The 21,772-nt window shown below is 47.3% G+C and overlaps 1 protein-coding gene across 4 annotated transcripts in view; it reads right to left on the bottom strand.

Annotated features, from left to right (window-relative positions):
• Positions 1-21,772, bottom strand: part of fut8b (fucosyltransferase 8b (alpha (1,6) fucosyltransferase)) — a 52,471-nt gene that overhangs the window by 17,725 nt on the left and 12,974 nt on the right. For all 4 annotated transcript variants that reach the window (XM_048985617.1, XM_048985618.1, XM_048985619.1 and 1 more), the window contains exon 2: positions 1,390-1,891. In XM_048985617.1, the coding sequence (XP_048841574.1) occupies positions 1,390-1,592 (203 nt within the window). In that variant the 5' untranslated portion in view covers positions 1,593-1,891. The remainder of the gene's footprint in view (positions 1-1,389; positions 1,892-21,772) is intronic.

Genomic DNA, 21,772 nt, shown 5'->3' with positions numbered 1-21,772 from the left:
GTGTCACCTGGCAAAAGCGTGAGCGTCAGGATCTCGCTCTGCCCCTCGGCCTGCCCAATCAGGGCCCCCCAGGCCACAGCTTGCCCCTCAGCCTGACCAATCAGGGCCCCCCAGGCCACAGCATACCCCTCTGCCTGCCCAATCAGGGCCCCCCAGGCCACAGCGTACCCCTCAGCCTGCCCAATCAGGGCCCCCCAGACCGTGGTGTGTGGTGAAGCACCATGATGCTGCGCTGAGCTTGATTGCAGATTAAGAAAATGTGAGAGCAGCCCAATCAGAGCAAATTGGCACAAAGGTTGAGGGGAAATAACAGTATTCCTTGACATTTACATATTTTTTTATTTCCTCCTGATATGTGTTTGCATCCCCGATGGATTATGCATGGCCAGGCATCCACTCCGGCATCCTCAGGATCGCGCCCAGAGACCGTGTCAGCATTGCTGGGCTGTTTACCAACCTCTGCTCACTGATTCCCAAAGGCCTCTGCACTCCATCACTCCTCCGCCATGCACCATCCCACCCTGACAGGAATTCCAACTAGTTTTCCACTAGAATATGGGGTCTCTGCACGACCAAAGTGCGCTGCACCGCGACCCCTGGGCCTTTCGCTGGCCAGCATCTGTACCCAATAAACCTGCCAGGTGAGTGAAGCAGACCAGTTAAGGTGTCCAAGAACTAATCTGAAAGTAACTGGTGACATTTCAGATGGAATCTCCACTGGGAACAAAATGAATGTAACCTAAAGACTGATTCATATATGGGACTGAATTAACTGACAAACAGTGCAGTGATGTGAAAAAGTCTTAGGCAGTCAAAGGAAATGTTTAAATATATTTATCTTAGTAGGAAGCGTATATTTGCTCAGAAAAAAAGAACAATGAAACATTAGAACATGTACAACTTAAGAGTCGCTTAAGTCGATAAAAACGAACAAGAATTTCTCCTGTTCTCCAAAAAGTTACCGATTTCTTGTTGGATGACTAGAAGACAGTGCTTCAGAACCCAAACCTCTCCTCAGCTATTCCATGCATTCAATGCATTTCTCCACCAGCTCAATTAATTATTTATCTAAATTAGTTAAAAAAAAAAAGTCAATGGGGTATTGACTAGCCAATCAAGGTGCGCTAGTGGTCGAGCCAAAAAATACATGGATGTATTGGGTGGTTCCTGCAAATCCTGGGCTAACGTTAGGAGAGGTTCTGAAATGGCTAAGCTAACACATTTTGTAAGACCTAATATAAATTTTTTGACACCAGCATGAAGATCTGCTGGAGACTTCTGTACAGCACTGTGCACGACACGCCTGTGGTAAAACCGCCCACCCCCGGCCATGCCATCCTACCCCCCGTTACCTGAGGGACTTGGCCATGCCCCCCAACCCCCCGTTACCTGAGGGACTCGGCCATGCGCCGCAGGTCCTCGTTCTGCTGCTTGAGGCGCTCCAGCTTGGCCAGGATCTTGGAGAGCTCGCGGCTGGAGCGTTCGGGGTGCTCGCTGTCGCGGACCAGGTGGCCCCCGATGTAGAAAAGCAGGGTGCCCCAGGCCAGCAGCACCAGCGTGATCCAGCGCCAGGAACCCGTCCATGGGCGCATCTTTGCCCCGCTGGGGTGGGGAGGGGCCGGGGGCGTGTGTGACCCGGTGGCTGTGCCTTCACACGAGAGGACCCAGGGGCATCCTCGCCGCCACGGGGGCCGATTAGATTAATGGGGGAGGGGGATCCTCTCCTGGTGCGAGCCGCGCCTGCTCCTTGTCAAATGACGATTTGCAGGGCGGCTGCCGGCTGCTGCCTCATGGTCGCCGTCCTCAGCGCGTTTTCCCGCCGGCCTTCAGGTGTCGTCCTGCCGCTGCTCTTCCCGCTGTCCTCGTTGGGGCCCCCTCCCGTGCCTGTTCCCTGTCCCAATACACAGGAAAGGGATACGAGTTAGACAGTGGCACATAAGGACGGACTCCACCGAGCAGAACAGAGAAAGAGCCGGCCTTGCCTGGGGCTGCAACCCCCTCCCTCTGCAATCATTTATCCAAGCGTGCAACTTGCAGAGCCCCCTAGAGGTAAGGCCAGCCTGCATCCCCAGCCCTCCAACACAATATCATTTAAACTTTGAAGGGGGGTGTATTAGTCAATGGGGGACACTAAGAATATCACCTGGGTTCCCTGCAGGACGGGAATGTGGAGCGACTTAATGGAGAGTAAAGAGCAGAGCTCCTGACGCCCAGTCACTCTGCAGCGTGAAGTTTCCCATGAAGGATGGACGCTGAAACATGGGCCGCGACCTCATGCCCTTCCTGGGATTTCAGAGTGCAAGTGTTGGCTGACCACCATGGCCACCGCCGGCCCATTGAACTCACCCATCGCAGCCTGATCACATTACACCATATGGGAGGGGAAGTGGAGTATCAGCCGGAGGGAATCTGGTGTTCTGACCTCCCGCCCCCCCGAGCGGCCAGAGAGAGTGTGAAATATGGCTCTCTGGCACCGTGTGTAAATGAGCTTGAAGGTTGAAATTACTGCATTGTGTGGGACGCGACCTCGTGGCAATGGCCCCCGGTGAGCAGCTCTGGGCCTGTCGCTGGCTGTCACGGCTCGGGGTCGGCAAATGTAACGGCACAGTACAGCGGCCCCAGCTAGCGGCGGCCTCGAGGCGATGCTAAATGCATAGCAGACGCATTGTACATGCATTTAAAGGGCATGTACAAATTTAAATTGGTATGTATGCATTTCAAAAGGCATGTATAAATAACACCCTTTCAGATTCCCGTTTCCGGTCTGGTTCACGAAGCCATTTTGGAAAACAAACGAGGCAGTCAGCGTGAGGAGATGGGGGTGGTTAGAGAATGGTGACAGTCTTGCCGATGGCGTGTGGCCGCCTGCATGATCGATGTAACAATCGATCGGTAAAAGAGCCGAGAGAAAAGCAGGCGAGTTTCCGTCACCAGGCCCACAAAGTCTGGCACCATGAGACGTTCCCCACCAGCAGATCCTCTAACGCTTCTGCCTGGATGCGGGTCATACCTCCTAGTGAGCTGTCGGGCCTCTGATCTGACGGAGAGTGGTTATTGGCCAGCACGAAGTAAAAGAGCCAATCAGAAGATGCGGCATGTGGCAGGCACCTTGGGGTGAGAGGGAGAAGCTACTCTCTGCCATGCCGAGAGGTGCTGGCCCGCATCTGGGCATTGCGTTAAACGGGCATCCCCATCTGGCTGGAGCCACGCCCCTATTACCACCCGCTTCTCAATATGCTGACCCACCCTTGACACATTTGGGCTTTGCCGGGTCCGGGCAGAGTCAGGTCGCATTCGGCGGCTCATGCGTTGCTCTGATTGTTAGGCTTGGCTCAGACTGCTCGGTGTGTTTTCCCGCCAACTCATCGCAATGGCCACGTTTCCTTTGGGTTAAATGGCGACCCCCCCTCCCTCAACAAAGTGACTCTCAGGAGATGAACCACAGGAATGTATGAGTGCCTCACGTCACCCCCACGCTCCACCACCCCGCCGAAAATCATTACGATTAGAATTAAATAAATAAATGCGGATGCTTTTGGCCACAGCATTGCACGGTCGAGAGAGCAGGATCAGCTTGTCCCTGGAGCAGCTGGGGGTTAAGGGCCCAGCTCAAAGGCCCACTGGTGAAATTGCTCTGCCATCCACAGGATTTGAACCAGCGACCTTCTGATGACACGCACGCCGCCCTAATCTGCTCGGCAACACATTGCCCGCACTCCTGTTCCCTCTAACTGCTGTCGTCATAGTAGCACGACTTTCGGGGCAGTGAATTCCTTGAGAACGCGCCTCTTGGGCTTCCTTTGCATCCACACTACATGCACAGACACACGCTGCAGACTGCATGCGTGTGCTTCTCCGTTGCTGTGTGTCTGTGTGTGTCTGGGTGTGTACTTGTGTGTGCGTGCAACAAAATGAACACCCGCAGAAGCGGCCAGTCAGCTCTGGCTGGCGACGGGCTGCACTTGCAGAGTAATATCAAGCGGGAATAAAAAGCGGGACGGCAGAGCAGCCGACGCATGCTGGAGGCTGAGTGCCGGTGTGCCATCCCTGTCCGCCATGCGGGTAAATGGAGCACGGGCAGGAATCTCAGAGGCTGTGGCGGGAACTAGGACAATCAACGGACGCTTGGCTAACAGCCGCAGAGTCCCATATACATATATGTATATATATAGCTTAAGATCAGGCTTTTTCTTACCGTCTATTCTGTACGTACATTATAGCGCAGAGGGTTAAAGTTTCGCTAAAACTGAAAAAAATGAAGAAAAGAAAGAAAAATATAACTTTAGTAATTTTAATGATTATTCCTTTTCAAGATTACCCAGTACATGTTTTAAAAAATCATTTTAACGTTTACCTTTCGCACATGCTCTCCAAGACAATCATAATCGTCTCTGCTGTTTAAATCACTCCTAGGAAGGTCTGTGAGAAATTTAGGCTGGACCGTTTCTTTGCTTTGTCAATACCGCAATATTACAATGAAATCACACTGCGGAAATTTTCCAATACCACGCTGTCCTAGTGTATTATACAAAATACTTTATTTATTGTTGTACCATATACATCTTGATGTATCTGTTCTTCTGGCCAGATTCTAACATAAGCTTTGGCTTCTTCATTTGTCTATGCATATATTATTATTATTATTTATTTACTTATTTATGTATTTATTTTACTTTATCATTGTTTCTGAGTTTCATAACTTTTTTCAAGGCGTCGTTTCTATTGTGTTTCAGCAACAGGGTATTTGCATAATCACTTGACAAAGAAAGCGTTTCAACTGCAAAGTACCGAAGTACCAAAGAAGTACCCCAGCTGGTTTGGTACTTAGGGTACTGCAACTTTTGGTACTAGTACTCGACCAGAAATCATAGAAAAAGGTAAAGTACTGTAAGTACCAGACCAAAAGTACCTGGTGCGGTGGAAAAGCTCCCTGAATATGTGTACGATCCCAGCAAGCATCAGACATTGAACAAATCGGATTTCAGAGGCTGCAGTGACGTAATGTATTCTCCAGCCTCCCTGCGATCAGACGGCATTAGAACTGCAGAATCAGAGGCCACGTTGAAGGTACCACATTTAGGTGACAAGAGGGACCTTCAGTTAGTGATGGTAACGCACATTTTGGCATGCTCATAATGCGCTTCATCACGCTCTGTGAGCATGACGCCCTCATAACAGGCCAGAGTGGCTGACACCTCCCCTTTAAGGTCTGGCTGACACCTCCCCTTTAAGGTCTGGCTGACACCTCCCTTTTAATCTAGTTTATTGAAGAGGAGCTGCAGTCCAGCATAATCGGCCATCTATCAATATTTTGGGCTGTCAAAGAACACCTGTAGGCCGCACCCTCAAACTGTATATTCTGTGGGGGGGGGGGCATGGGGTCAATCAGCATTTAAAGGGCTGTTTAATTAGAAACTGAGGCATGAGATTGGCAGTGATATAGTCCTGTTCTCCTGCCTTTGTCATTTCTGGATCTAGGAACCTGAACATGCAAAACGTGGCACCACCCAAATGGAACACTGGGATCCCATGAGGGGACCATGCTTTTCGATCCTAAACGGGTGAAGATTATGGCTTGCGGCACCGGCAGGACGATAGCAGCTGATGGCCGACAGACACTTACTGCGAGTTAATTTGCTCACGACGGGACAGGCGCAAGACGCTGCAGATTGAGGCCGGTAATGCTGGCCCTGTGCGGCTTCATTTTAGCAAGACGACTGCCTGTTTCTGTGCGATGCAGATGGACGGACAGGATCGAGGCAACGGCCGTCTGCAGACTGAGGTTTGCGGTGCTGATTGATTGCAGCTGCCCCCACCTTCGTGTTTAGTATGGTGCATTGAGGTCTGCCCCTGCAGTAAACCCCAGTCCATCCCACCACCCATCCATGAAGTACAAGGCCAAACTCATTTCTTCTCTTTTCCTTCTGAAACTGCTCTTTAATTCCAATTATTAACCTTACCAGGCCCCTGTACTTCTGAAGTCCCTGCAATGAACCGCCAGCACCCCCATGCCTGTGATGTGGTTCCGTTGGCTGACCAGGGAGGCCCTCACAGCGCCAGCTGCAGGTGAGAATGCGACGACGACCTCAGGGTGGCCAACTTCAGCCCCAGTCATTAACACCCGGAAGTCTCTAATTAAACCCTCAGGCCTTCTCTGACTGTGTGTGGGAGGCTCAACCAGAACTCCACCGTTTAGTGACAGGCAGCATTTTCACCATGGCAGTGCTGGGCTTTTTTCCAATCCAGAACTGGGTCCGTGCGTTTCCACGGCTAAAAGTCGGCCTTGGGCACCAGAGAAAAGCTGGTCTCAGAATTTGGATCTGTAAAAAGTTGGACGGGCTACTGCGTCCAAACCTTCTACATACCCAGATAGTTCAATCCATAACCGATACAATTTAGTCTAATTTTGCTGGTGCCGACAGTGAAACAGCCAGGCAGCTTATTAGTGAAAAAAAAAATTTTTTTTTTATTCTGAGAAAAATGAAAGATTGATTTGCTGGCCAGATTTAGTAATAAATTATAAACATCGTAGGTTGAATAAATAAAATATTGTGGTGCCTGAGTGGCGAAGAGATCATGAGGTGGACAGCAAAGTTCAATTTTTAGCAGACTTTTATTGTGGGGAGCAACAGCAAGCAAGGATAAACACACACATAGACTAGGGAGAAATACAGTCAAACGAAGACTAAAGTTGCAACAGAGACAGAGCGTATGCAAAACTTTTGTCTCCGTAAAAGCTCAATTTTTTCAGTTCAGCATCTTATAAAAACATAAAGTTTGAAACAGATCGAAATAAATTCCAGAACACAGAATTCATTCAGACCTTTACTTTACTCTCACTGCCACCTAGGTAACATTCCCTTCTTTTTTGAACCCACTGGAAAAGCGGGCAGGTTTTCAACAGGCACCAAGCGAGAACCAGCCCCGCACCAGTTCCGGCTCTATGTTGGTGGAAACAAGGTACAAGACTCTATTACCTCTTCCGCACGAAGCTCTCACCACGGATGGGTGGGACACGATTCATAAATTTCACTTAAGATAGCATGTGAGTGTTACTTTCATTGCTGTAACAAAGCAAATAGCTGTACGCTATAAATCACTAGCTGGTTCACCGAAATCAAATTCTTCTCTCTATATTGCTGCATTAGTGCTGTAACTTATTAGTTGGCTAAGTTTTCGTTACAAAAAAAATGGCCATAAAAATGTTTAAAAAGTCACATTATAAGTAAACACAACAGTAACAACTTATCTGATTCCTCCAATGCGGTTGCGGGGTTCAATGCTCCGGTCACCTGGTTAGCAGGTCTGTTTCCAAACAGTCCAGGATAGTTGTTTTTAGGGCAGCCAACAATATTTTTATTTAGCTCTCTTTTTGACTTTATTATTTACTGCATTCTTTTTCATTTTTAAAAACTTGTTCACAGCTTGCTCCGTAACTCTTCCCTTCTCAAACTCACTCTGCAGCTCTTCATAAACCTTTGTTTTCCGCTCTGACGACTCTAACCTACGCGGTCATGACTCTGGCTCAGCAGTGTTTTGGGGGCCGGAAAAATTAGCTCTGGCCTGGATATATATCGGCCCTGCACCGCCGTTATTTTTGGTGTAAATGCAAAAACCGGGTTGGAATTTAGGCTCAGCACGTCCACCGGCCCTGGTGTGAAACGACTCTATATAGGAGCTTCAGGGAACCCAGACCAGGAACTTGGGTGCGAGCAAGGGGACAGGAAGTCTCACGACCAGATGTTTTATATCCTCACAGGACTCCTAGGGCCACGACGCTGCCCTCATACACCCCCCTGCCGGCCCCCCACATCAGGCTCTCATAATGAGCTGACGTGCCAAATGACCTTTAAATCAGGAGACGGGCTGTAGACAGTGAGATGCGGGGGGGGGGGGGGTATCACTACAGGATAAGGGGGCTCCTGATGGGAGGTGTGTCCTCTGGGGTGTGAAATTCCCTCCTTGATTTTGAGGAAATGAGCGTCAGACAGATGAAGGAGCACCCTCTTACCCTCACTGTCAGTGGCGGAGCAGAAGAATAGGAACATTCCGGAAAGCAGCGAGCCGGGGTCACAAGGTGACGTCTGCTCTATCTGGCCCACGTTGACCAGAAGCTTGCGGATTCCTTGGAAGGCCTGGCGGGGTCTGGCCCCTGCTGACACGTAACTTACAAGTAATTTGGAGGGGGAGGGGCTCATCTCCCTGCTTCCCACTGACACCTGGTCGTCATTGAGGTGGAGGGTACAACCAATCGGGGCCTGTGTTAAAAACCCAGGCTGATGTGAAGGAAATCGATTATGCCCGACATCATCCAGGGAGGCGGCACTCCAGCACCCATTACCTTCTGTCAGACAGGAATACGCCCCCTTGTATTTCACTGCCGCGTTGCGGTAATGTGCATGTAGGTGAGAGTACCGTGCCCAGCTAATTAGCTGGCCCGCTCGCTAATATCTACCGATTCCCCCCTGCCACATTTTCAGCACCTTGTCCGTCCTGATAATTACACATAGCCTGCAGTGAGCTGCAGAAACATCCAGATCATTCATCAAACTTCCCTGTTAAAACTATAAACAGTGAGCGCGTACACAGATCAGACTTAGCCTCAAGATGACTGAGAGCAGCACACACACAAGAATGAGAGATCACACCTTCCTCAGACAGAAACAAGAGGTGAACGGTCCACAACCGAGTTTCTCCCACGTGCAGCTCTGGTCGACCCAGACCAGTTTGCCGCAGTTTCATTAACAGAATTACAGCCTCATTGACACGTCTGGGGGCTGCCATAATAAGGTGTTACCACATTAGGGTGTCACTATGTGTGTGTGACGAGGTGGGGGGCCAACACACTGAGGAGTCCTCCGAGTCTATAAACTCTATAAACTCATCCCACATTCTTCCCTGAAGCAGCCCCCCTCCACGCCCCCCACATACACACACACATATTCGACATTTCAGAAAGACTGCTGTTACCCCGATACGCATTTTATTTCACTTCAACCTTGAAAGGTGCCGGAAGGATCTCTCTGTATTACTGCATTTATACCCGAGATAACTCCGCAGTAAAGCTCTCCAGCCTGGGCTCCCCGCTCCTCCACGGGACGGCCCGCAGGCCTCGCCCCCCCCCCCAACATGCTCGCACACAGGCCCCTTCTGCCCATTTCAGGGACGGTGGCTGACATTTCGCTGACATTTCAAACACCCCGAGTATCTCAGACACAGCGGCAGATTGGAAGGGAACTCTCCTATGGAAAGGCAAGGGACATCGTTAAGCTATAACTCCCATTAAAAGTTACTGGAATAGCTTTTAATGACTGGGGGAGTTTGTTTACACCAAGTGTTATGGAATCATCTGGTTGGGTTTTAACCTCCGTGTTGGTGTCACTGGAGGGAGGTGGGTCCGCAGCAGGAGGCGCCGTGAAGCAGAGCTCACACTCGCATTCACACCCCCGCCCCACGCCCCCCCTGTGGCTCGCTTCGCTGTCCTCCTCATAGCCCTCCCCCTCCTGGTGAATCTGCCGCGTTCCCTGAAAAATTCACCGTGCTTCCAAAAATATATAAATAATTGCTGAACTCCCAGAGAACAAATGCACTGCGCTTTCAGATAACCAGGGTACTGCATTTTCAGAAAACAAATGCACTGCATTTTCAGAAAACAGATGCACGGCTTTTGTTTTTTTTTTTGTTTTTTTTTTTTATAAATGAATGCACTGTACTTTTAGAGATCAGCTGCACTGCTTTTTCAGAAAACAGATGCACTGCATTCTACACTGAGAAGGGTAACAGGGTGACATAGAGACAATTGTATTACTACAGTAGGTAACAGTTACTACCAGTAGGTAAATGACCGTGTGATTGAAGGATACAGCTGATGCTATAACATTACACTGACAGGGAATATTACACTTTAACTGAGAGATGAGGTGCAACATTGGTACAGATAAATAGTAAGACAATTAATCACCATGACAACATGCCATTTACATTCTCTTAGGAGAATCTAAAATAAATGAGGTCTGGATCAGCATACAGTCCCCAATTTAAGTGACATTATGAGGAAGTACATTTCTTATTTGTTTTAGCCGTTTGAGTTACTTTAGGAGGCAGGAAACAGGAAACAGGAAGCAGGAAGCAGCGATGCGTCAGAGAGCAGCTTCAGACTCGGGGTGTGCAGAAGGGCACACACACAGACAGCTGGAAAGGGCACCGTCACGTCAGTGACATCACGCTGCAGGTCAAACCCCCCATACAGCTCACGACTTGGGTCCCCATCATTTCCAGTTTCTTTCTTAATCGCCCCAATTTCTCTTTATACCAGTCATCTTTATTACAAAAAGACAAAACTATAAGACGTCTGTCTCAGTAAAGGCTCATTTTTTCAGTTCAGCAGCTCGTAAAAGCTTAAAATTCGAAAACACAGAACGGAATTCATATATGGACCTTTCCTTTATTTCTGCCTATGTAACATTTCCATTTCATTCTGCTTTGAAACCGGTGAAAACCCTGGCAGGTTCTCAAGCGGCACCAGGTGAGAAACATCCCGGAACCAGCATCAGCTCTGTGTTGGTGGAAACGAGGTACAAGAATCTGTGCAGGAGCTTCAGGGAGCCCAGAACAGGGGCTGGTGTGACAGTGAGCGGACACTGACAGGACTCTTAGGGTGAAAATTGAGATGACAGTGTGAGCCACACGATAAGAGGTGTGGATGTTTAGTGCGAGTGGTTCCAGAACATCCCCAGAACTGGAATACTCACATTTATACACCACAACTGGCAGATATACACAGAGAGACGGGCGGCTTCGCAAAGAGGAGGCGTCCGATTCATGCAGATGCTGTTTGATGTGTAAAGCAAAGTGGTTTTTCAGTGCACACACAGGAACAGGCAGCCCGGCCGTGTTCTACAGGAGTCGCTTCGCAAAGGCCTCTCACTGCAGCTCGGCAAGTTTCCCAAGCCCTGCATTCCTGTTGAACTCATTTTCTCAACTGTTGTGTACATTTCCGTGTATTTCCTCCACACCGAGTTATTCAGAGGAGTACAGATTAAGCAAACAGAATAAAACCCCTCACTTGGAAGAGAGAAGACATTCGCCCGGGGGGGGTATCACTACAAGCAAACACAGACGTGAGATTAAAGATGCCTGAAATAGGAGTCTCTTTGTCAGACCAGATGCTGGGGCCGGTGAGCGGCTCACTGCGCATAGAGGCTGTGCCTATAATCTGAAGGTCACCAGTTCAAATCCCACAGGGTAATTTCACCATTGACCCCAACTGCTCCAGGAACTGGGTGACTGCTTCCCGTGAAATGCGTGCTGCTTTGGATAAAGCACCAGCTGAATACGGAGAACACTTTCTCATTATCTTATGGCTAACAGGACGATCCCGTGGATATATAGCCCCCACCCTAACCCCCTTATTAAGGCTACATAGCCTCCCAATTTAGGAGGCCTCATGAGACCTCCAACTTACCCCCCAGTAGAGAAACTAACCTCGGTATGAGCAAACAGGGAAAACACTATACAGCTGATATTGCATATGGTCATATCCTGCACCTCCATAAGAATAAGTGAGATATATGTCTGCTTTAGTGCTATAAGGTGCAAAACACCTTTCAACGCTAATTGCAAAATTTTTCTTCAGTTCTATGAAAACACAAATTACCGAACCTGCACTTGTACAATGGATGTACACCAGTGGCTGTACGCCTCCTTTGCTCCTGCAAAGCACAAAATATTTGCAAAGGAGCGAATGTGGCTAAACCCAAGGAGGAACGAATATCGATAATTGGCTTCTATCTTCTCATCAGTGCCGCTACCTAACATTCCCAAGATGCATCGATTTCCGGGCCGCACAGACCCCAAGGAAACGCGATATGGATCGGAAACCTGTTTGCGAGTAAAACTGTTTGAGATAGGGGTCCGCACACCTGCTCCTGGGAGACCGCTGTGTGAGCCACGCATTGTTCCCGCTTTAATTAATGAGACTTCGCTGGGACGTTACGGAATGATGATCTTAATATTGCATCTGCAGCTATGGGCCACTAACTCGATTCATTTGTGCACATCAAACAATAGCGGAAGCTGGAGAATTGGGCTTCTTTCAGCATTCTATCCAGAACAAACACGTTATCCAAAAATATCTTTTGTCCAAAGGGATGGTCAGCTAGCATCAGTTGGAAGAAGAAACAGCCACTACAGATGGACTGTAACCAAACACATACTGGCTCATAGAATGACCACTAAACCCCTCTTTGGTGCCAATGTCCAACCCTGTTTATTTAAGGTAAGATATAACAAGAAAAAAAAAATCCTCTGTAGTGACCCTCAGCAGTAAGATAATGAAGATGATGATGACGATGATGCTGGACATAAAAATCACACAATAACAGGGCAGAGCAGAAGCATCAGGCCCTGATAGGTCATTTAACAGACCGTTAAAAAGCCCGGCACCAGCCTACGGGTTACAGCTTTCATCATTAAAGGCTCGTCTTTTGTTCCAGTCTTCTTTTTGCTGCCACCTTAATGGATGTGGCCGTACTGGATTGGAGGGATGATCTGGCTGGAGGCGGGGCCAAAACATGGGTCCTCAAAGGCTATTGGCTGCTCTGGCTGACCGGGCCAAAAGAAGCATGGATATAAAACAGGCAAAAATAAAAGGAGCACATTGCCATCCCAGCACAGCAGCACTCGGGGAAGATGTCAAGTGCGGCAGGGCGCTCCCGGCCTCATACACCAAAAAGTGCTCATGTCCGGAGCGACTGCTCTCCCCACGACCCACACGCATTCCACCCTCGCAAAGATTCTTCTGTGCGAGCATCTAATGACGCTGCCTTGTCTGGCCGCTGAGGGAGACGTGAAAAGAACTCCGGTCTGCAAAGAGTTTCAGAACCCATCCTGAAAGCTTGCTGGTGTATATATGGACACTTTGAATCCCACCTGCTTTAAAAACACTGCATTGGTTCTAGGCCCAAACAGACATTAAATGGACAGCCTAAAGGACCGTGCTCCCCCATTCAGAGGCTGCTGTAAAATCCTGGATGACCTCCCTTCTCTTTGCTTTGCATTCTACCCCAGCAGCTCTTCCCACTGATGCTCCTTTCCACTCAGACTCATCTGGACCATAAAGTCTCTGTACCAGACTACAGTTCATAGACCATAGTTCAGCATTTAACCTTAGAATTCCCTCGAGCCTTGTTACTAAGTTAATGGACTTTGGACTTGGTGCCTCTATATGATACTGGACTGTGCACTTTCTCATTGGCAGACCCCCAACCACATGCAGGTAGGAATCAAAACCTCCTCCACTCAATTCGTCTACACAGGCACCACAGCAGGTCTAAGTGTGGAGCACCTCACTGCATTCCCTGCTCAGGAATGAGTTTGCAAGTGAGGACTGTTACTAATCAGCCAAAACAAGGAGATGGGTATCAATGTAAGGGAGCAGGAGGCAGGGCGTGCTCTCATCTACATCAGAGAGGAAGCTGTGGATTAGCCACGCAGGGACACAACAACAAAGATGACCCAACAACATCTCTACTTCCACAGACACCCATGAGAGATGAAGATGCAGCCCTCGTGACCTTCTACAGATGCACAGTGGAATACAACAACAACAACAACAAATTTATTTTTATATAGCGCATTATCACAACATTACATTGTCTCAAAGCGCTTTACAGTATCCTCACCCAAAGCCCCCAGTGAGTAAGCCATAGGCGACAGTGGCAAGGAAAAACTCCCTAGAATACATCCAGCCCTCACTCATGGAAACTTCTCACTGTATGGTGGGGCGCTAGAGAGGGCAAGGCAGACTGCTCAGGCCATAAGCGAGACTCATCTGCTGTCTACTGTGGGACATTTCCACCACAAGCTGTCTCAGAAAGGCCGATGACCTCATCACGACCCCCTGTCACCCTGCATTGCTGCTCCGCTCCCTCTTCCCTTATGGTCGACAGCACAGAAACATCAGCACTCAGTCCAGAAGGTACGTTTATTCATCTGGCAGATGCCGTTATCCAAAGCGACCTAGAAGCAAGACAGGTAACAGAAACAGTTTCTACCCACAAGCTATAAGACTATTCAGTGGCTGCTAATTATAAGGTATAAGGGCACTGTAGACTGTACACTGTTGTTCATCTGCACCACTCGCATTTGCCATCTGTATCTGTGATGCAGTTCTGTTATTTTGTGATTCTTTTACTGTCCAACGTTATTTATTGTTGGCATTATTTACCACTCTTGTCATCATTGCTAGTGCTGCTGTTGATGTTCATTGTTCGTTGATATACTGTCAGCCGACCATCTGAATGAGGCATTGAGCATTGTGCTAAATAAATACATCATTGGATAAATTTTAACCCTAAACAGGAAACATGTGCCGTGTCACATGATGACATCATGGACATCCAATCACGGCACTCAGTAAAGTCACATGCGAAACACCTCGGGAGCAGAACCTGTCGCTGGGGGACATTTCATCTGATGAGCAGTAAATGACCGCAGGAGGTGGCCCAGCTTAATTAGCTAATGAGGAAAATTCTACTCGATAAGAAGCAAAAGGGCATCCTTGTCAGACTGGGAAGATATTAACTGTCAACCATTTGGCATGACCTCAGAGTGGCGGGGGGGGGGGGGGGGGGGGGGGGGCAGGTTTTCTTTACGCAAGTCGAATTTGGGGGTGGGGGGTAGTTATTGCCAGTTTCCTGATTTCCAGACACATTCCTCAAAGTCAGCTGTGCACAGATGGCTGTTACTCACACGGACAGCATCGCATGTCCTGTCATCGCATGTCCTGTCATCGCATGTCCTGTCATCGCATGTCCTGTCATACCTCCCTCTCCAGGTTTCTCTATCTAACGAATGCTCTGATAAAGTCCTGTAGTGAGGGTGGGGGTCAGTGTCACGATACCAAAATCATGACTTCAATACGATACTGAAACGATGCCACAGGAAAAAACTAAAAACATCAGGAAAATTAATGAGCAAACAGATGACAGATGGAATATTTTGTTTGTTTTTTATTAATTAAATATGCCTAACAAGATATTATGTCGATATCAGTCAAATTAAATGGCCTATTTTGTCGCAGATGCAGAGCGATACTGGGGGCGGCATGGTGGTGCAGTGATTAGCACTGTTGCCTCACGCCTCTGGGACCCGGGTTCGAGTCTCCGCCTGGGTTACATGTGTGTGGAGTTTGCATCTCCATGGCTCTCCTGCAATGGTGTTATGTTCTCTTCCGTGCAAAGATTCATTCTTTTTGTTATTCTGCTTGTCCTCAGAAGTACAACCTGAATGCTGCTTCCCTCCTTGACCTCGGCCAATGAGAGCCAGTGAGACATGTAAGGGCGTGTTTTAAGCGAGCATATGATTGGTTAGAAACTAAACCTGAGACTGAGTTGGTCAGTGAGTCGATGACCAAGAGTTTCTCCATTCATTAGGGTTCTCATTCTGGAAGAGAGACCCGAAGGAGTGAACGAGTTGGTGAAAGAGTTGGTGAACGAGAGACTAGTTAAGCTATTAAACGAGAGTGTCATGCCGCAGTCGACTGGTGTGACTGAAACACACCATCTACTGGTCGAGTATACAGCTTACATGTGCAGTGACTTCTCGTATGCTGCAACTGCATTTTAGAGATGCAGCATTTTCACGATTTAAAACGATTTTAACCAAGGTTTGTTAGCATTTGGACTGATTAAGTGATGAGCTATCACATTTGCATTTTTAACAAACATCAGTGGCTAAGGTACAATGTTGAGAGTCTTATATTATTATTCAATAGCATTTTTCTTATTGGTGGTATCTTACTCCTTAGGCTAAATAATTGGTGAATGAATCAGAATGGACGTTTTAGATGAACAGAATCAAATCAAATTGTGTCCCAAAAAGGGGGACCTTCTGCCTTTACTACTCGACTGTCTATGGAATCTGCAAGGTGAGAGAAAAGATGGTTAACACGACCACTGTGCCTGCAAGGAGAAGGAAACAAAGTCGAGTTACTGACCCACCGTGGCACAGCGACGCAAATCATAGGGAATACTCTCAAAGTACCAAAACTAATAGAACGGAAAATAGTAGCGTTTTTAACTATGAGGTACTTTCCCATGTGTCGGTATACAGTGGGGAGTACTTCAAATGCAGTTTCCCAACAGGCAAGAATGCTGCAGCTGTTATTGCTCACAAAGCCTTTATCGGCTGCTCTGTAAAGACACAGGGAAGGAAAGGGTGGGAATATGCAGGCACTAACGGCCCTGTTGGGGGCAGCGCTGAGCCCGCACGCACACATCAGGTCTCCGTGTCAGCTCTCCAGTTCCGGCCAGCATGACTTCCCGTTCTACGTAAATCGCTGGCACTTCCAGCACCCACGAGAAGGGCTTTTCAAATTACTGCCAGTGATTCTGCTCTGCTCCTGTCGGGCCGGCTGCCAGCGAGCCAGACCGACTCTGCTGGAAACAAAACAAACAAATACATTAATGCTGGTCTTCCAGCCTTCGGGGGTGGACAACGACAATGTGCATTTAATATCGTTAATGACAGGATGGCACAAATTACGGGTTATGGAGCAAAGTAACGATTCCTCTTGATTAAGCGTTTAGTAAGACTTGCCCAATCATTCAAGAAATAAGAACCTTCCCATTTCCGTCTCACTTATTATGTCTGTAAAAGAAAATGCTCATAAAAGCCATTAACAGCCTGGCAATATTGATTATGGTCACAACATATCAAATAGGAATCAGTAGTGGGTCAACATTCATGCTGGTTAACTAGGGTTATAAATCACCCCTATTACTGCTGGTTATTCGGCAGTGTTTTCATTTTCAGTACTGTCAAAAAATAACAAAGCAGTTTGTCATTTTACATATGAAATTGCTTTTACCATCAGCCAGTAATAAACTTTATTTCTGCCGTTTTTGTACGCTCATATAACATTTCATATAGCTACAAAAAGCTCCTGCATGCCATGTGCAACAAAAAAGGGGCATTTTGGGGGTAAAGTGTTCTTAATTTTATACTTAGAAATGACTTCAGCTAGAAGAAAGCAAAGAACCCAGAGGTGGCATCTGCGATTTCAAGGCGTATCACAGGAACTTGGAAGGCAAGACAGCAGGGTCACATTTGGGGGCACAAACGAAAAGTCCGAGGCTCCTCGTCTGCATTTAATGATTGTTATTTGATGTTTGGGTCCCTCGAGTTTATTCTGTCATATGCTGGGCTGTGAAGAGCCTCTCTGTGCTCTGGCAACTATCTGCCCAACTAAAGCAAAACATTGCTGTCACGTCTGTCAGCCTTAATCAAGTTCCCTTCCAGATGGCTATGCTTGCCTGCTCCTCTTCCACTGACTCCTGGAATAACTTGACTTTCAAGTGTTCAGCCCCCACTGAGGTTGGGGGGCCACTTGCAGATGAGTAGGTTGGCTAAGGCCGAGTCCTCACTACCCGTCACTGGGACTCCTGCGGATTTCACACGCAACGTCTCTGGTCTCCGCCAACGAATTGCTTAGAAATCTAGACCCTTCCCTTTGCTGTGTCTCGCAAACATTTTCCTGTCTTTCAGAGACATTCTGGCTGGAGATCTGCTTGAAATATAACACAGGTCTCATCACCATACAGTACCTCCTCCCAGTCGCTCATTCAGCAGAAGGGAGAAAACTCGGCACCTTTGGGGGAGCTTAAGGCTGCCATGTGCCACCCCCACTGCAAAGCTGAAACTTCCATGGTATGGAATCAGCCAGCGATTAGGTTCAGTAATAAGGAGAGACCCCCACAACATATGATTATGTGTCCATTACCGTCCTTTACAGGTCTGCTCCTTGCTTGACATACACACAGATAAGAATAAAACAATTTACGTGTGGTTGCATAACTGGCACCAATTGAGCAAAATGTTCATTTTCGATGTTCTCTCTCTCTCTCTCTCTCTCTCTCTCTCTCTCTCTCTCTCTCTCTCTCTCTCTCTCTCACACACACACACAGTATACAGACGCTCCTCTACTTACGAACGAGTTACATTACGAACAGTTGTTCCTAACTTGAAATGTTCGTAAGTCGCTATTCAACATCATTTTAAAGGTACTCAAATCTACATGCATAAGTATGATATAAAGTCAATACTTGTTTTCTTATCCTAAAACACATTACTAATGATACATAAAACAAAAATGTATAATGGATGCACAGTATATTCTGCAATAAACACAAAGTAAAGTTTGATCTCAAGAGAGCCCATCTTACCGATACGCACACATTCTACATAGTTATACATCTACACACAGCCCTAGGGTTAGAGCCAGCAACTTCACCCACAAGTGCCTTCTAACAGCAATGGAACTCTGTCCTCAAACTCATGTACATCTTGTAGCAGAGTGACTGCAAACTGTGCCTCTGGCAGTGCCAAAACCGCGGTGTGCTTTGGGGGGGTCCAGACAGAAGCTTCCGACGACAAATTTGCGGGGGGAGGGGGGATGTTTGCAGGACAAACCCGATACCTTCGATTTCCTGTTCGTTAGAGCTATTCATTTGCTACAAGCTAGACAGGCTTGACCTTTCGCTGTAATACACCAAACTTTATACATGGTCACATGCACAGACGCCTTAGAAAGGAATATTGTCCTTCAGACACATTAGTCTGTATAAGGCACAAAGAGATTTACACCACCTCTTTGGGGCAATACACCAAAGATATCAAATGGCTAGGTATCAGACAGCGACAATGTGACAATGTGCCTGCAGAGAGAACATATGAACATTTCAGATAAACTGGGAACCCAGAGCGGAACAAGAACTGAAGGGAAAACTAGTCCTTGAAATTCAGATGGTCCTGAAAAACATGCTGGCATTCTGGTGCAGAATATAACCTCTGTTTCTAGCTTCTGTACGGGGACCCCAGTGCGTCCGGAATTCAAAAAGAATAGATGACCACCAAGACCCTTTCCTACATCAAAGACCCCAAAGTGCTTGTGAGTAAGGGTGAGGCCACAGGCTATCGAAACAACATGACCAATGCACCCTGATCTTCAATCATGGCTCATTTAAACAATAGGCCTTTTGTTTCCTATATGGCTGTATACGTCACATAGTTTTAGTAAATAATAAAAATAAGAAATAGAATGACAACTGCATTCTTTGCAAGGGTTGGGAAACTCAACATGTAACAAGCTTCCAAGATGGAGGACGCCATCTTCTCATGTGCTCTGAGCACGATGGAATCCAGCTGAAATGTAAACTTATCTATACTTTCACTCTTAGCAAAAAGTTGGCAAACCACGAAACTAACCCACTGCCACTGTGACGTCAATCATTGTGTAATAAAAATATTGCGGCATGATGTTAATAAGGCACCGCCCTTGAATCAGGGTCACCCTTTAAACTTCACTGCCAGGTCCCGATGCAGTATTTTCTATTTTTTTCCTTGAAGAAATATCCAACCGTGTAATTGTTATATATATAAAATTACATTTTTTCATGCATACATAAGGTCATCTATAAATAAGATAATAGTCTGTTATACACTCAAAAGCTTACTTGTGAGTTGAGGGCAAGTTTATTTACATTTATTTGAATGCTAGATTTACAAATATTGACTGCAATACTGAACAAATCTGTGTCAACTGTAATTTGAGAACATGATTCTCATTTATACACACATTTAGTTAAACATTCATTTTAATCTGAACTGTAAAAAATCAATTTCAATATTTGCTGATTGACTAGCTGTTGTTGTCCGTCCCCAACAAAATTAGCATCCTTTTCTTTCTAAAAAATCCCATAGTAATCAAATCCTCTTCACAGGAACCTTATCCTTTGAAAATTCCTGAAAACCCCAACAACGGTTTCCTAGCAACACCACTGCTCACCACAAGAGACCCATTCCATTATTTATTTTCTCCCATTTACTTTTCAGTTTCATATTTTGGGCTTTGGATTTCCAGGATTAGGACTTAGATGGTGAGCTAATTGCCTCCGAGGGGACATTTGTGTAAAATCAGCCCAGAGGAATTATCACGGGTACCTGGGGATGGTGCCACTCTGCTAAGTCATACATGCTTGGCACAGGCTGGGCGCACTGAAGGACGAGCCCTTGCTCTCTGGGTGATGTCTGCCACGCTGCCAGGAATCTTTGCCAATATCAGGACACGTGTCAGGCATCACCGGCACCCGTCTGTTTGGGTCTCCCTGCCGCGACCCAACCGACCCATTGAGCAGCATCTACAATCGGCTCATTTCAAAAGGGGTGCCAAAGTCTTGAATGGATTCAAAATGGTAATTACTCCAATCTGAGATGGGATAATGACCTCGTTAGCATGCTCAGCCTCCTGGACTTCATAAAGCAGAGACGAACACCCCCACTCCGCTTGGTTAAATTTTATCTCTTTTCATTTTCGAAGTATTTATGAGGTACGTTCCAACTGGGGATTGAGTCAACCTTCATGTTCATCTTGTCGGACCCAAAGTCACGTACATCCGGTGAGATGCAGTTCTGGAGCTCATACACACACACAAAAAAACAAGAATATGATGGCAGCCACATTCTCTTCAAGCGGAGACACATGGTAGGAGATCCAGGAGATGCAGTCGCTGTTGTGCCTCAATCAGGAGCCTGGCGTGACAGTATAGAGGAACATGCTGAGAAGATCAGTGTTTGGTCTAAGCTTCAGGGAAACTGCTCGTGAGTCATGCTGCCAAAAGGCTGCAGCTCGCCTTCCACTTTGAGGCACTCAGCTAGGAGTCATGCACGACACGAGCTTCCAAAGTGTGGCCGACACACCACAGAGAAAACAAATTCCTTGCTGTCTTCCCAAGGTTCCACCCTCCTTCTGAAAAGGCACAGTCATTAGAGAAGGCCTCGCGGTCTCCACCCTAAGGCTCCACCATCCTCCCAGAAAGGCTTGGTCATTAGCTCACATTCTCCATGAGGCTGAGCAACACCACATCATGAGATGTAAGGTGTCTGGTCAGTTGCAAGATCCATACCCAACTGCCTTGAAAACACCTCCTCCGTAATGTACACACTCTTTTCGTCTTTCAGCACTTCACACCCCTGAACCTGGCTCGGTCATATCTATGCCCTGTCCCCTTATCCAGGGTACAGCAGAATCTGCTCTCTATTAAATCATCAGCCCAATGGGAAGGTGCTTCTCTGCCAGATAAAACCCTGACCCAGACCCTGGCGTCGGTGTCACCTTCAACTGGAGGCCATTTAGTGGGATGCCACCTCTAACAAATGGGACTTAAGCCGTCTGCTCCTGGGCTGAGGAGCTCTGAGGCCAGCATTAGTAGAAGCAGCCCGCCATATTGATGCCGATGATGTGAAGGCACTGGCTGAGTCACGTAAATGCTCTGCGTGGGATAGAGCTTCTTCACCATGCTGCCAGGCCACCAACGATACCCCCTAAGCATCAAATGAGGACTTTAGCTAATAAGGAAGCCCCATGAGTGAAACTGCAAGAGCCCCCTCACAGCCAAGCATATGCTATAAGTAATGAGGCTTTGAAGCCTACTATGAGATTATTCTGCGTTGTCAATCATGGAGTTATTATAACAACTCAAGGATAACTTTAGCAGCTTGCCATTGGGCTAAGCCAAGCACTTAAGGACAATGCACAGTAATCCCATCCATGTCTCCAACAGCTAATTACTACGTTAAAACTGTAAAAAAAAAAAAAACACAGACACACAACTATTCTAAATAAGTATTTTTAAGATAACTAGTGACCTTGGGCTATAGCAGCTGCCACTCGCGTGGGATGCTCTCCACAAGCTTCTTGAGTGCGTCTGTGGTA

This window comes from Brienomyrus brachyistius, chromosome 19, assembly GCF_023856365.1.
Source record: "Brienomyrus brachyistius isolate T26 chromosome 19, BBRACH_0.4, whole genome shotgun sequence".
NCBI lineage: Eukaryota > Metazoa > Chordata > Actinopteri > Osteoglossiformes > Mormyridae > Brienomyrus > Brienomyrus brachyistius.
Note: the sequence above shows the minus strand (reverse complement) of the source record. Positions and strands in the feature narration are given on the sequence as shown.